Genomic DNA, 14,474 nt, shown 5'->3' with positions numbered 1-14,474 from the left:
TGTTTTTATTTCTTTCTCCATTGTCGCAGCTTTTTCATCACTCATTTAGAGGCTCGCCTTCATCGCCTTTATTTCTTTACTAACAAGTTCAAGTATGCCCAATTGATAATTTATTGATTTTAGGTCGGTCTACACTATTACTGTACCAGATTGCGAGGATTTTTACGAGTTATCTTTGAAAGACAGGGTCCTTAAAAAGGGATGTTTCTTTTTTTGCTGAGTTTAGCTACCTAGCTAAGGATAATGCACTAACTCAGCAGCTAACACAGGCAGCTGTTTCATGGAAACTAGCCAATCCATTGTGCTTTAATTATGTCAATACTAGCTACACTGGTTAGCTAGCTTGGAGGAAGTATTTAGGGTTGCGTGCATTATGTCTGTGCATTTAGCTAGCTACCGTCCCCTAGCCTACATTGCATAAAAGTGTGATGAGCTCATCCGTGGATGCACAGAGAAAATGCCTTCTTTTCCCCCAATTTTTTGTTGTTGTCTCCTCACGTGGGGGATCGTGCTCTCTGATTGGCTCAAAGTCAAGTTGTTGGCCACTGACGAGCATTGCGATTTTACAAGTACGAATCGGTAGGTTCGTCGCTACCGTGTTGGCAATCAACAGGTACCGCTTATGTTCTAGCAAGAGAAGGAACGGTCTCCCACTGTGATAAGTACCTATCAGCAGTCTATTGGCAGTAAGATTCTCAGTGTGTTTCATGCTTCATTCCCTTTCTGCTTCTTATTCCCTTTCTGTCTTTAATAAAACATTTCTCTCCATGCCCCCTTCTCTCCGTGTGTCTACTCTCTGCCTGTCACTCAGTTGTTGTTCTGTCTTCCCTTTTCCCTTGTTTTCTCTCTCTATCTCAACCCTTTTTATAATGCAGCAAAAACCACTGAACTAAAAGTAGTTTTGTTTAACTTTCCCCGAAAACACATATTTTCGCTGAACAGAAGTAAATTGAAATACACTACGCACGCATACATGCACACACACACACCCTGGCGTGTCTTTTTACTTTGGAGACATGGGCCCAAATATCCCTTTCCCCATCATCATGGGACAAAAAGGAGAGATCAAAAAGAGAAGAAACAGAAATACAAAGAGTAGAGATGATGGTAAGAAAGGAGAGAGGAGAGGGGAAGAGAGGAGAGGACTGGAAAATACATGAGAGAAAAAAATGTAACCTTTATTTAACTAGGCAAGTCAGTTAGGAACAAATTCTTATTTACAATGAAGGCCTACCCCAGCCAAACCCGGAGGACGCTGGGCCAATTGTGCGCTGCCCTATGGGACTCCCAATCACGGCCGGATGTCATGCAGCCTGGTTTCGATCCAGGTACTGCGACGCCTCTTGGACTGAGATGCAGTGTCTTAGACCACTGCATCACTCTGGGAGCCCGAAAGCTCTCCTTTCTCTCTCCTTTCTCTGACGCAGAAACCCCCCCTAGAATTACTTTGAAGACTGTACACATGCACACACGGATGTACGCACACACACACACATGCACACACACACACCCTGGCATGTGTTTTTCCTTTGAAGACATGGGTCCAAATATCCCTTTCCCCATCACCATGGGACAAATGGCAAAGGTATGGGGTCTCTATCTCTGTGTGTGTGTTAATATCTATCAAAAACAGGTTTTTGAGCAAGCATCTCCACGTGCCTTGACTGCAGAAGCCATCACAGAGGGAGGGAGAAGAGGAGAGTAGGGGCAGAAGGAGGAGAGGGGAACAGAAGAGGAGGATATGGGGATTTGGGGAAATGAGATAAAGGAGACACCAAAAAGCGAGAAAAGGGGTAGAGATGATGGAGAAAAAAAGGAGAGAGGAGAGGGGAAGAGAGGAGAGGACTGGAAAATAAGAAAGGAAGAGAAGAGGATGAAAGGAAAGGGGGTAGAGCAAATGAGGACAGGAAAAGAGAAGAGAAAGGAATAGAAAGGAGATAGACTGTTCTCTCTTCTACCGCACGGCAAGCGGTACTGGAGCGTCAAGTCTAGGTCCAAGAGGCTTCTAAACAGCTTCTACCCCAAGCCACAAGACTCCTGAACAGCTAATCAAATGTCAACCCAGACTATCCCCCCCACCCCCACCCCCACCCCATGCTGCTGCTACTCTCTGTTATCATCTATGCATAGCCAATTTAATAACCCTACCTGCATGTACATGATTATCTCAACTACGTCGACACCGGTGCCTCCGCATATTGACACATTGACTCTGAACTGGTACTTACTTACTGGTATTTACTGCTGCTCATTAATTATTTGTTTTTCTTATATCTTAATTTTTTTGGGAGGGGGGTTATTTTCTTAAAACTGCATTGTTAGTTAAGGGCTTGTATTCAGTGCATGTGCCAAATACAATTTGATTTGAGAAAAGAGCAGGAAAATAGAAGAGAAGAGAGGCGAGAACCCACTGGGCAAAGACATCCTTACATTGATGACTTTAAAAAAATCCAATCAGTTTTCAACGTTGATTCGACATCATCACATTGAATTGTTGGGTTGAAATTGGGTGGAAACAATGTTGATTCAACCAGTTTTGGCCCAAGAGACCAGAACTGAAGAGAAGAGGAGAGAAGAGGATATGGCAGAAGAAAATAGAAGATAAGTGAAGTCAAGAGAAGAGAGGACTATGTGGTCCTACCTGCCAGAAGATGTTATCGATGGTGCTTCCTCGGAAACCTTCTCTGGTCTCAGACGACAGAAGTTTGGGTCCCAGTATCGTCACAAACTCTTCAAAGTCCACCTGGCCATCACCTAGACAGACCGACAGACAGACAGACAGACAGACAGACAGACAGACAGACAGACAGACAGACAGACAGACAGACAGACAGACAGACAGACAGACAGACAGACAGACACACACACACAGTCTTGTAGACCACCGGTCCCCAACCCCCGGGCACATTCTCTACCGGGCCGCACGGAAAGGATACATTAATTTTAAATGGTTTTAATCGGTAAAATCAAATAATAATTGTATATAATTATATGCTATTTGTGTAGTAAATACATTGAACTTGGTGCAGTCTGTTCGTCTTTTTCTCACCACTCTAATGATCTCTGTCACACCCACACAGTTTACAGATTTTGAACTTGTGTAATGAGTTCATCACGGTCTGTGTGAGCTGTGTTGCCCGCCAACTTTGGACTAGCTAGCTACGTTAGCTGACATGAATAAGAACAAACAAACGTCGCTGGAGAGATTCTTCGGAAGGGGTAAGAGAGATCAAAGGCCCAATGACGATGTCGATAATACAGAGACAGCAGAGCCTGAGACTTTAAAAAAAAAGAAAGCCTCATTCAATAGAAAATATGATGAGTCCTACCTAAAATATGGCTTTATTGCGACAGGTGACTCACATGCTCCTAGCCCCCTGTGCGTAGTATGTGGAGATAGGCTATCTAACGAGGTAATGAAGCCCTCAAAACTGCTTCGACACATCGAATCCAAGCACCCTGCACTTAAAGACAAACCTGTTGAATTCTTTGAAGAAAGAAAGAAGAAAGAAAGAAGAAAACGTGAACAAGAAGGACAGAAGCAAGTCTTGGAAGCCACCGCATTAACAAACGTGGCTGCACTGAGAGCATCATACTTACAGTGCCTTGCGAAAGTATTCGGCCCCCTTGAACTTTGCGATCTTTTACCACATTTCAGGCTTCAAACAAAGATATAAAACTGTATTTTTTTGTGAAGAATCAACAACAAGTGGGACACAATCATGAAGTGGAACGACATTTATTGGATATTTCAAACTTTTTTAACAAATCAAAAACTGAAAAATTGGGCGTGCAAAATTATTCAGCCCCTTTACTTTCAGTGCAGCAAACTCTCTCCAGAAGTTCAGTAAGGATCTCTGAATGATCCAATGTTGACCTAAATGACTAATGATGATAAATACAATCCACCTGTGTGTAATCAAGTCTCCGTATAAATGCACCTGCACTGTGATAGTCTCAGAGGTCCATTAAAAGCGCAGAGAGCATCATGAAGAACAAGGAACACACCAGGCAGGTCCGAGATACTGTTGTGAAGACGTTTAAAGCCGGATTTGGATACAAAAAGATTTCCCAAGCTTTAAACATCCCAAGGAGCACTGTGCAAGCGATAATATTGAAATGGAAGGAGTATCAGACCACTGCAAATCTACCAAGACCTGGCCGTCCCTCTAAACTTTCAGCTCATACAAGGAGAAGACTGATCAGAGATGCAGCCAAGATGCCCATGATCACTCTGGATGAACTGCAGAGATCTACAGCTGAGGTGGGAGACTCTGTCCATAGGACAACAATCAGTCGTATATTGCACAAATCTGGCCTTTATGGAAGAGTGGCAAGAAGAAAGCCATTTCTTAAAGATATCCATAAAAAGTGTTGTTTATAGTTTGCCACAAGCCACCTGGGAGACACACCAAACATGTGGAAGAAGGTGCTCTGGTCAGATGAAACCAAAATTGAACTTTTTGGCAACAATGCAAAATGTTATGTTTGGCGTAAAAGCAACACAGCTCATCACCCTGAACACATCATCCCCACTGTCAAACATGGTGGTGGCAGCATCATGGTTTGGGCCTGCTTTTCTTCAGCAGGGACAGGGAAGATGGTTAAAATTGATGGGAAGATGGATGGAGCCAAATACAGGACCATTCTGGAAGAAAACCTGATGGAGTCTGCAAAAGACCTGAGACTGGGACGGAGATTTGTCTTCCAACAAGACAATGATCCAAAACATAAAGCAAAATCTACAATGGAATGGTTCAAAAATAAACATATCCAGGTGTTAGAATGGCCAAGTCAAAGTCCAGACCTGAATCCAATCAAGAATCTGTGGAAAGAACTGAAAACTGCTGTTCACAAATGCTCTCCATCCAACCTCACTGAGCTCGAGCTGTTTTGCAAGGAGGAATGGGAAAAAAATTCAGTCTCTCGATGTGCAAAACTGATAGAGACATACCCCAAGCGACTTAGAGCTGTAATCGCAGCAAAAGGTGGCGCTACAAAGTATTAACTTAAGGGGGCTGAATAATTTATTTTTTGATTTGTTAAAAAAGTTTGAAATATCCAATAAATGTCGTTCCACTTCATGATTGTGTCCCACTTGTTGTGATTCTTCACAAAAAAATACAGTTTTATATCTTTATGTTTGAAGCCTGAAATGTGGCAAAAGGTCGCAAAGTTCAAGGGGGCCGAATACTTTCGCAAGGCACTGTAGTGGCTAGCCGTATTGCTAAGGCCAAGAAGCCTTTCACTATTGGCAAGGAGCTGATTCTACCTGCTGCTAAGGACATTTGCCGTGAACTCTTAGGATAGGCTGCAGCTAAAAAGATATCACAGCTTCCTCTTTCGGCTACCACCATCACTAGGCGAATTGATGAAATAGCGGAGGACGTTGAGGCACAATTGTTTAGAGGCTTAAAACCTCTTAAGAATCTGACCCTTTTTTTCAATTTGTTCCTTAAATGACATGCCCAAATCTAACTCCTTGTAGCTCAGGCCCTGAAGCAAGGACATGCATTTCTTGGTACCATTTGAAAGGAAACACTTTGAAGTTTGTGGAAATGTGAACGGAATGTAGGAGAATATAACACATTAGATCTGGTAAAAGATAATACAAAGAAATCACAAAACTTTTTAAAAAGTGTACCATCATCATGAAATCTAAGAGAAAGGCCATAACATATTATTATATCCCACATGCAATTCAGATATTAACCAATAGGTGGCAGCAGTGCACGTGCAAAGTTTTTAACCATTGCATTGCTGTTCAAAATGTTGTGTCAAGACTGCTCAAATGTTCCTCATTTGTTTATTAACGAGTCACCGTGGTATGCAATCCAGGTTGACAAATCTAACGATGTCGACAACAAGGCAATACTGCTTGTTTATGTGTGATATATATTTCAGGATGATGTGCATGAGGATATGTTGTGTGCGCTGTCCTGCCGACTAACACAGCGGCCGCAGAACTTTTCAAGTCTTTGGATGATTACGTGTCAGGAAAATTGGATGAATGCAGGGATGGGGCTGCTGCCTTGACTGGACGGCTGTCTGGTTTCACTACCGGGTTAAAGAGGCTGAGCCTGAACGTGAGTCTAAGCACTGTGTCATGCACAGAGAAATGCTGGCTAGCCGAAAAATTTCGCCTGAATTTAACGTCATATTGAATGATGTTATTAAAGTTATCAATCACATCAAAGCACACGCCCTTAATAACTCGCATCTGTTTGGGCAGCTTTGTGAGGAAATGGACGCAGAGCACAAACACCTTCTCTTATACACTGAAGTCAGATGGCTATCCTGGGGAGATCACTTGCCAGAGTGTTTGAGTTACAAGAGCTGCTGCAGAGATTTCTTTCAAAAAGAAGTCACCACTGGCAGCACATTTCAATGATGAGGAATGGGTCGCAAAACTCGCTTACCTGTGCGACTTATTCAACCTGCACAACAAACTCAATCGGTCACTTCAGGGGAGAATGACAACTGTCTTTAAATCAAATCAAATCTAAATTTATTTGTCACATACACATGGTTAGCAGATGTTAATGCGAGTGTAGCGAAATGCTAAGTTGGCAGATAAAGTGGCTTCATTCAAAGCCAAACTGGAACTGTGGGGACAGTGGACAGGGGCATATTTGACATGTTCCAAACACTAGCAGGGATTTTCAGAGATACTGAGACTGGGCCGTCTTTCTCCCAGCTGGTGCGTGATCACCTAGCTTTGCTGTCAATGGAGTTCGAGCGTTACTTGTCCAAACATTGACTGGTACTATAATCATATGACTATTTGCATTGACCCCCCTTTTTTTACGCTGCTGCTACTCACTGTTCATTATCTATGCATAGACACATTACCCCTACCTACATGTACATATTACCTCAATTACCTCGACTAACTTGTACACCTGCATATTGACTCGGTATCGGTGCCCCCTGTATATAGCCTTGTTGTTGTTATTTATTGCGTTACTTTTCTTTACTTCAGTTTATTTAGTAAATATTTTCTTAACTCTTATCATTATTTTTAACTGCATCATTGGTTAAGGGCTTGTAAGTAAGCATTTCACAGTAAGGTCTACACTTGTTGTATTTGTCGCATGTGACAAATAAAATGTAATTTGACTCACACACACATACACACACACATAGATTTGCCTTTCAGAGAGCAACCTGTGTGTGTGTTCAGGCCTTAGCCTTTTGGGGTCCCGTTTTTTTCACCATAGAGCAGAGAGAAGAATTTGCAGTTTTACAGCTAATTTCCTGCAATTCTATACATTTTGCCAATACTTTTTCCATGTTAATTATATCTGAGTGAGAGTGACTGACAAAATCAATGGGGAACCCCTGGAGGTCAGGATCCCTGGGCACCTGCTCTGAGTGCCCGGTTGGTATTCGGCCATGACAGCTGGCTATATTAACTTACCAATTAAAAAATTGTTAGCTGGCATGCTAATTGAGTGACTATCGGTGACTAACATAACAAGAGAAAAACTGCAGATGGACAACCAAATGTCTAAACTGCACCTTGTGCATTCTACTATTATAACTCTCAACAATAAGTTGAGAAAGGAACTGTGTTCCTAAACTCCCCCTAGCAGTCGGAGGCCCTAAGCAAATGCTGATGTCGCTTATGCCTGGAGCCGTCCCTATGTGTGTGTGTGTGTGTGTGTGTGTGTGTGTGTGTGTGTGTGTGTGTGTGTGTGTGTGTGTGTGTGTGTGTGTGTGTGTGTGTGTGTGTGTGTGTGTGTGTGTGTGTGTGTGTGTGTGCGTGCGAGTGTGTGCGCTTGTGTGTGTGTGTGTGTGTGTGTGCACACAGTCATCCGCAAAGCATTTTGTCAAAGCTGTTTAATGCAGAGTGGTTTACACAAAGAACCTGGTATATAGGGTTAATGCAAACACAGACACAGTATACATACAGCATGAACCCACTCTCCCACACTGCTGAGACTTGGAGGTGTAATTGATTCATTAACCTTGGAAAAATGCGTTTAGGAAATCACAGACTAAGACTTTCAGTGTGTGTGCCTACATACAGTATAGGCCAATGTGTGTGTGTGTGTGTGTCTTTCATTCTTATGTCTCACCGTCCATGTCCAGTCTCTGCATGATGATGGCCAGCTCCACCTCGCTAGGCATGTATCCCAGGGACCTCATAGCCATGCCCAGCTCCTGCTTAGAGATGAACCCGTTCCCATCCCGGTCCAGCACCCGGAACGCCTGCCGGATCTCTGCACAGGGACACACATACATTGAGTGTACAAAAAAATGTACGGATACAAAAAGATTTCCCAAGCTTTAAACATCCCAAGGAGCACTGTGCAAGCGATAATATTGAAATGGAAGGAGTATCAGACCACTGCAAATCTACCAAGACCTGGCCGCCCCTCTAAACTTTCAGCTCATACAAAGAGAAGACTGATCAGAGATGCAGCCAAGAGGCCCATGATCACTCTGGATGAACTGCAGAGATCTACAGCTGAGGTGGGAGACTCTGTCCATAGGACAACAATCAGTCGTATATTGCACAAATCTGGCCTTTATGGAAGAGTGGCAAGAAGAAAGCCATTTCTTAAAGATATCCATAAAATTTGACACAAGCCACCTGGGAGACACCAAACATGTGGAAGAAGGTGCTCTGGTCACATGAAACCAAAAATGAACCTTTTGGCAACAATGCAAAACGTTATGTTTGGCGTAAAAGCAACACAGCTCATCACCCTGAACACACCATCCCCACTGTCAAACATGGTGGTGGCAGCATCATGGTTTGGGCCTGCTTTTCTTCAGCAGGGACAGGGAGATGGTTCAAATTGATGGGAAGATGGATGGAGCCAAATACAGGACCATTCTGGAAGAAAACCTGATGGAGTCTGCAAAAGACCTGAGACTGGGACGGAGATTTGTCTTCCAACAAGACAATGATCCAAAACATGAAGCAAAATCTACAATCGAATGGTTCAAAAAGAAACATATCCAGGTGTTAGAATGGCCAAGTCAAAGTCCAGACCTGAATCCAATCGAGAATCTGTGGAAAGAACTGAAAACTGCTGTTCACAAATGCTCTCCATCCAACCTCACTGAGCTCAAGCTGTTTTGCAAGGAGGAATGGGAAAAGATTTCAGTCGATGTGCAAAACTGATAGAGACATACCCCAAGCGACTTACAGCTGTAATCTCAGCAAAAGGTGGCGCTACAAAGTATTAACTTAAGGGGGCTGAATAATTTTGCACGCCCAAGTTTTCAGTTTTTGATTTGTTAAAAAAGTTTGAAATATCCAATAAATGTTGTTCCACTTCATGATTGTGTCCCACTTGTTGTTGATTCTTCACAAAAAAATACAGTTTTATATCTTTATGTTTGAAGCCTGAAATGTGGCAAAAGGTCGCAAAGTTCAAGGGGGCCGAATACTTTCGCAAGGCACTGTACCTTAGCTGTCTTGGGAACAGGGACAATGGTGGCCCTCTTGAAGCATGTGGGAACAGCAGACTGGGATAAGGATTGATTGAATATGTCCGTAAACATACCAGCCAGCTGGTCTGCGCATGCTCTGAGGACGCGGCTGGGGATGCCGTCGGGGCCTGCAGCCTTGCGAGGGTTAACATGTTTAAATGTTTTCCTCACGTCGGCTGCAGTGAAGGAGAGTCCACAGGTTTTGGTTGCGGGCCGTGTCAGTGGCACTGTATTGTCCTCAAAGCGGGCAAAAAAGTGATTTAGTCTGCCTGGGAGCAAGACATCCTGGTCCGTGACGGGGCTGGTTTTCTTTTTGTAATCCGTGATTGACTGTAGACCCTGCCACATACCTCTTGTGTCTGAGCCATTGAATTGTGACTCTACTCTGCCTCTATACTGACGCTTAGCTTGTTTGATTGCCTTTCGGAGGGAATAGCTACAATGTTTGTATTCGGTCATGTTTCCGGTCACCTTTCCCTCAGTTTCACGCGAATGCTGCCATCAATCCACGGTTTCTGGTTTGGGAATGTTTTAATAGTTGCTGTGGGAACGACATCATCAATGCACTTTCTAATGAACTCGCTCACCGAATAGGCGTATGTCCGCATGATCGAAGCAGTCTTGAAGCGTGGAATCAGATTGGTCGGACCAGCGTTGAACAGACCTGAGCGCGGGTGCTTCCTGTTTTAGTTTCTGTCTGTAGGCAGGGTGCAACAAAATGGAGTCATGGTCAGCTTTTCCGAAAGGAGGGCGGGGGAGGGCTTTATACGCGTTGTGGAAGTTAAAATAGCAACGATCCAAGGTTTTACCAGCCCTGGTTGCGCAATCGATATGCTGATACTATTTAGGGAGTCTTGTTTTCAGATTAGCCTTGTTAAAATCCCCAGCGACAATGAATGCAGCCTCAGGATGTATGATTCCAGTTTGCAAATAAAGAGTCAAATAAAGTTTGTTGAGGGCCATCGATGTGTCTGCTTGGGGGAGAATATATACGGCTGTGATTATAATCGAAGAGAATTCCCTTGGTAGATAATGCGGACGACATTTGATTGTGAGGAATTCTAAGTCAGGTGAACAGAAGGACTTAAGTTCCTGTATGTTATTGTGGTCACACCACGTCTCGTTAATCATAAGGCATACGCCCCCACCCCTCTTCTTACCAGAAAGATGTTTGTTTCTGTCGGCGCGATGCATGAAGAAACTAGCTGGCTGCACCGATTCCGTTAGCGTCTCTCGAGTGAGCCATGTTTCCGGGAAGCAAAGAACGTTACAGTCTCTGATGTCCCTCTGGAATGCTACCCTTGCTCGGATTTCATCAACCTTGTTGTCAAGAGACTGGACATTGGTGAGTAGTATGCTAGGGAGTGGTGCGCGATGTGCCCGTATCCGGAGCCTGACCAGAAGACCGTTACGTTTCCCTCTTTTACGACATCTTTGTTTTGGGTCGCAGGCTGGGATCCATTCCGTTGTCCTGGGTGGAGGGCAGAACACAGGATCCGCTTCGCGAAACTCATATTCCTGCTCGTACTGATGGTGAGTTGACGTTGCTCTTATATTCAGTAGTTCTTCCCGACTGTATGTAATGAAACCTAAGATGACCTGGGGTACCAATGTAAGAAATAACACGTAAAAAAACAAAAATTGCATAGTTTCCTAGGAACGCAAAGCGAGGCGGCCATCTCTGTCGGCATGGAAATAGTCCACAATCAAACATTAATTCAAGTCATTATATGATTACTGGCTCTGTTCATGTTGTCTTCTTGCCTTCCAATTTCCTTCCAATTTCATTACCTGCTTCTCGCTCTCTCTCTCTCTCTCACTCTCACTTCCGTTTGCTGCTTTTCATTACTCCTCATTACGGGGCGATAGATAGCCTAGCGGTCAGAGAGTTGGGCCAGTACCTGAAGGGTTGCTAGATCAAATCCCCGAGCTGACAAGGTAAAAATCTGTCATTCTGCTCCTGAACAAGGCAGTTAACCCACTGTTCCTAGGCCATCATTGTAAATAAGAATTTGTTCTTAACTGACTTGCCTAGTTAAATAAAGGGGGGAAAAGGCAGGAGGAATGGAGGAAAATAACTTTAACTGACATATTTGCCCTACAGCTCCATTCCTGCATTCACCACACGATCAATATGAACCAATCAAACATGATACAATGATAAGTCTCAACATCAGACAATCAAACACAAGACAACGATAAGCCTAATACTGACTGGAAGTATTTTTTACTGCCGAAGCATTTGGGTTTAACTCCCATTGCTGAGATGTTATTTTTCTTCATTCTTTGTATCCATCTCTCTCTCTCTCCCCCATTCTCTCCATCTCCTTCTCCTCTCCTGCCCCGCCCCCTCTCTCTCTGTCGCTGCCTTCTCTTCCCCCGTCTCTCTGTTGTGGTTTATTTCAGTAACTTACTGTATTTAACCAACCCATGGGGGAGTCACACTCCTTTCAGAGGGAACACTTTTACATGCAACACCTACAGCTTTTCCACAGACTCCTCTCAGTTAAAACACTTTATGTAGAGCCACCTATGGCTCTGGTCGAAAGTACTGCACTATATAAGGAAGAGAGCATCACTTGGGATTTTCCCTGTAACTCAGTCCTGTGAAGTCAACTCTATCCAGCAAACAGGGAACATCCTAAAGACTTTAGGCGACCTTCCCATTAGGTCCTTTTTTGGCATTTTGGCGAGACGTTATCCCACTAATGTTCTGGGAACATTTTAGGAACATTAAAACACCTTGGAACCACAAGAGGACATTTAGTACAGGTCATAGTTTGGTCACAGAATAACTCTATAATAAGATACACTACATGGCAAAACGTGTGTGGACACCTTCTCATCGAACATCTCATTCCAAAATCATGGGCAATAATATGGAATTGGTCCCCCCTTTAATGCCACAGAATCGTCTAGAATGTCATTGTATGCTCTAGCGTTAAGATTTCCCTTCACTGGAACTAAGGAGCCTAGCCCGAACCATGAAAAACAGCCAAAGACCATTATTACCCCCTCCTCCAAACTTTACAGTTGGCACTCTGCATTCGGCAGGTAGCGTTCTCCTGGCATCCGACAAACCCAGATTCGTCCGTTGAACTGCCAAATGGTGAAGCATGATCCATCACTCCAGTGAACGCGTTTCCACTGCTCCAGAGTCCAATGGCGGCGAGCTTTACTCCACTCCAGCCGAAGCTTGGCATTGCGCATGGTGATCTTAGGCTTTTGTGGGCTGCACGGCCATGGAAACCCATTTCATGACGCTCCTGACGAACAGTTCTTGTGCTGACGTTGCTTCCAGAGGCAGTTTGGAACTCGGTAGTGAGTGTTGCAACTGAGGACAGATGATGATTATTATATATTCAAAATTATGTGGACATAACGGGGGAGGGAGGCACAGGGAGGGTGGCACAGGGAGGGTTGTCAATATCACTGGCACAGAATTGGCAATTGCAACCAAGGACAGATAATTTTTTACGCATTATGCGCATCAGCACTTGTGTTCTGTGAGCTTATGTGGCCTACCACTTCGCTATTGTTGTTTCTAGAGTTTCCACTTCACAATAACAGCACTTACAGTTGACCCGGGAAGCTCTACCAGGACACGTTGAAAGTCACCGAGCTCTTCAGTACGGGCCACTCTACTGCCAATGTTTGTCTATGGAGATTGCATCGCGGTGTGCTCAAATATATACACCTGTGGGTGTGGCTGAAAAACCTGAATCCACTCATTTGGACATGTAGTGGATCATATATTCAGCATTACCCAGTTAAAATAGACATTGAACTTGAACCCTGTAGGAATCCTTGAACTAGCTGTCAGACAGGTTTTTGTATAGAGACCTCAGAAATTCAGTGTAACTACATAACATTTCCTGTCTCCTTATGGTAAGGGGCGAAAACGGTTTTCATGGGCATACAAATCCCCCAAAATGTACAAGATTGTAAAATCTAATGCTTCTTATTCAAAGAGTCATCTTACCTTCATACTTAAAACTTATACGGATATTGTCATTAATGTGGTTCTTCAATGATTATACATAATAGTTGTTGGATGTGCACGGTGTTGAGCTGTTTAATGACACCATGATATATTCGCACATCATCATCTGATCCAGGAAGGAATTTTCTGAATGACAGTCAAGTGACTAACAGCTGTTGTGATAGCGCATGCAATTCAACAACAGCCCAGTGCTGGAAAAGGTGTTCATGAGGAATGTCCAGAATATTTTGATGTCTCATTCATTATGCCGGTGAAGACAATTGTGCCTGGAACCACCTTGGATCTAATATCTAGTGAATTAATGTTGATCATCTGTTGTTGTCTGCTTGATTTACACCAGGGTCTCGTTAGATTTAACACAGAAAAGCATCAAGGTAATGAGTTCATGTTTTCGTATGTCTTTGTGCCTCGGATTAGACACCGAGTCTACCGTTTGCAATTCCGTAGGATAGACTATCAATGCATTAGCAAGGCCCAAAAAATGCATTATTCTTAAACTGTTAATGGGTGGGTCCTATATTAGCACCTACAGTTGAAGTCGGAAGTTTACATATACCTTAACCAACTACATTTAAACTCAGTTTAACATTTAATCCTTGAAAAAAATCCCCGTCTTTGGTCAGTTAGGATCACCACTTTATTTTAAGAAAGTGAAATGTCAAAATAATAGTAGAGAGAATGATTTATTTCAGCTTTTATTTCTTTCATCACATCCCAGTGGGTCAGAAGTTTACATACAATCAATTTGTATTTGGTACCATTGCCTTTAAATTACCATTGCCTCACCCTTTGTCCTCTAAACATAATGGTCATTATGGCCAAACGGTTCTATTTTTGTTCCATTAGACCAGAGGACATTTCTCAACAAAAAAAACAATCTTTGTCCCCATGTGCAGTTGCAAACTGTAGTCTGGCTTTTTTATGGAGATTTTGGAGCAGTGTCTTCTTCCTTGCTGAGCAGCCTTTCAGGTTATGACGATATAGGACTCGTTTTACTGTGGATATAGATACTTTTGTACCTGTT

General features: G+C 43.3%; 1 protein-coding gene across 2 annotated transcripts in view; it reads right to left on the bottom strand.

The window, feature by feature from the left end:
- Positions 1-14,474, bottom strand: part of LOC109872555 (calcium-binding protein 8-like) — a 79,743-nt gene that overhangs the window by 35,637 nt on the left and 29,632 nt on the right. For both annotated transcript variants that reach the window (XR_004206060.1, XM_031808657.1), the window contains exons 3-4: positions 8,082-8,225; positions 2,642-2,754 (exon numbers count right to left, since the gene is read on the bottom strand). Coding sequence is in view for 1 of the 2 variants with exons in the window: in XM_031808657.1 (XP_031664517.1) it covers positions 2,642-2,754; positions 8,082-8,225 (257 nt within the window). In the remaining variant the exon portion in view is untranslated. The remainder of the gene's footprint in view (positions 1-2,641; positions 2,755-8,081; positions 8,226-14,474) is intronic.

This window comes from Oncorhynchus kisutch, linkage group LG28 (genome assembly GCF_002021735.2).
Source record: "Oncorhynchus kisutch isolate 150728-3 linkage group LG28, Okis_V2, whole genome shotgun sequence".
NCBI lineage: Eukaryota > Metazoa > Chordata > Actinopteri > Salmoniformes > Salmonidae > Oncorhynchus > Oncorhynchus kisutch.
Note: the sequence above shows the minus strand (reverse complement) of the source record. Positions and strands in the feature narration are given on the sequence as shown.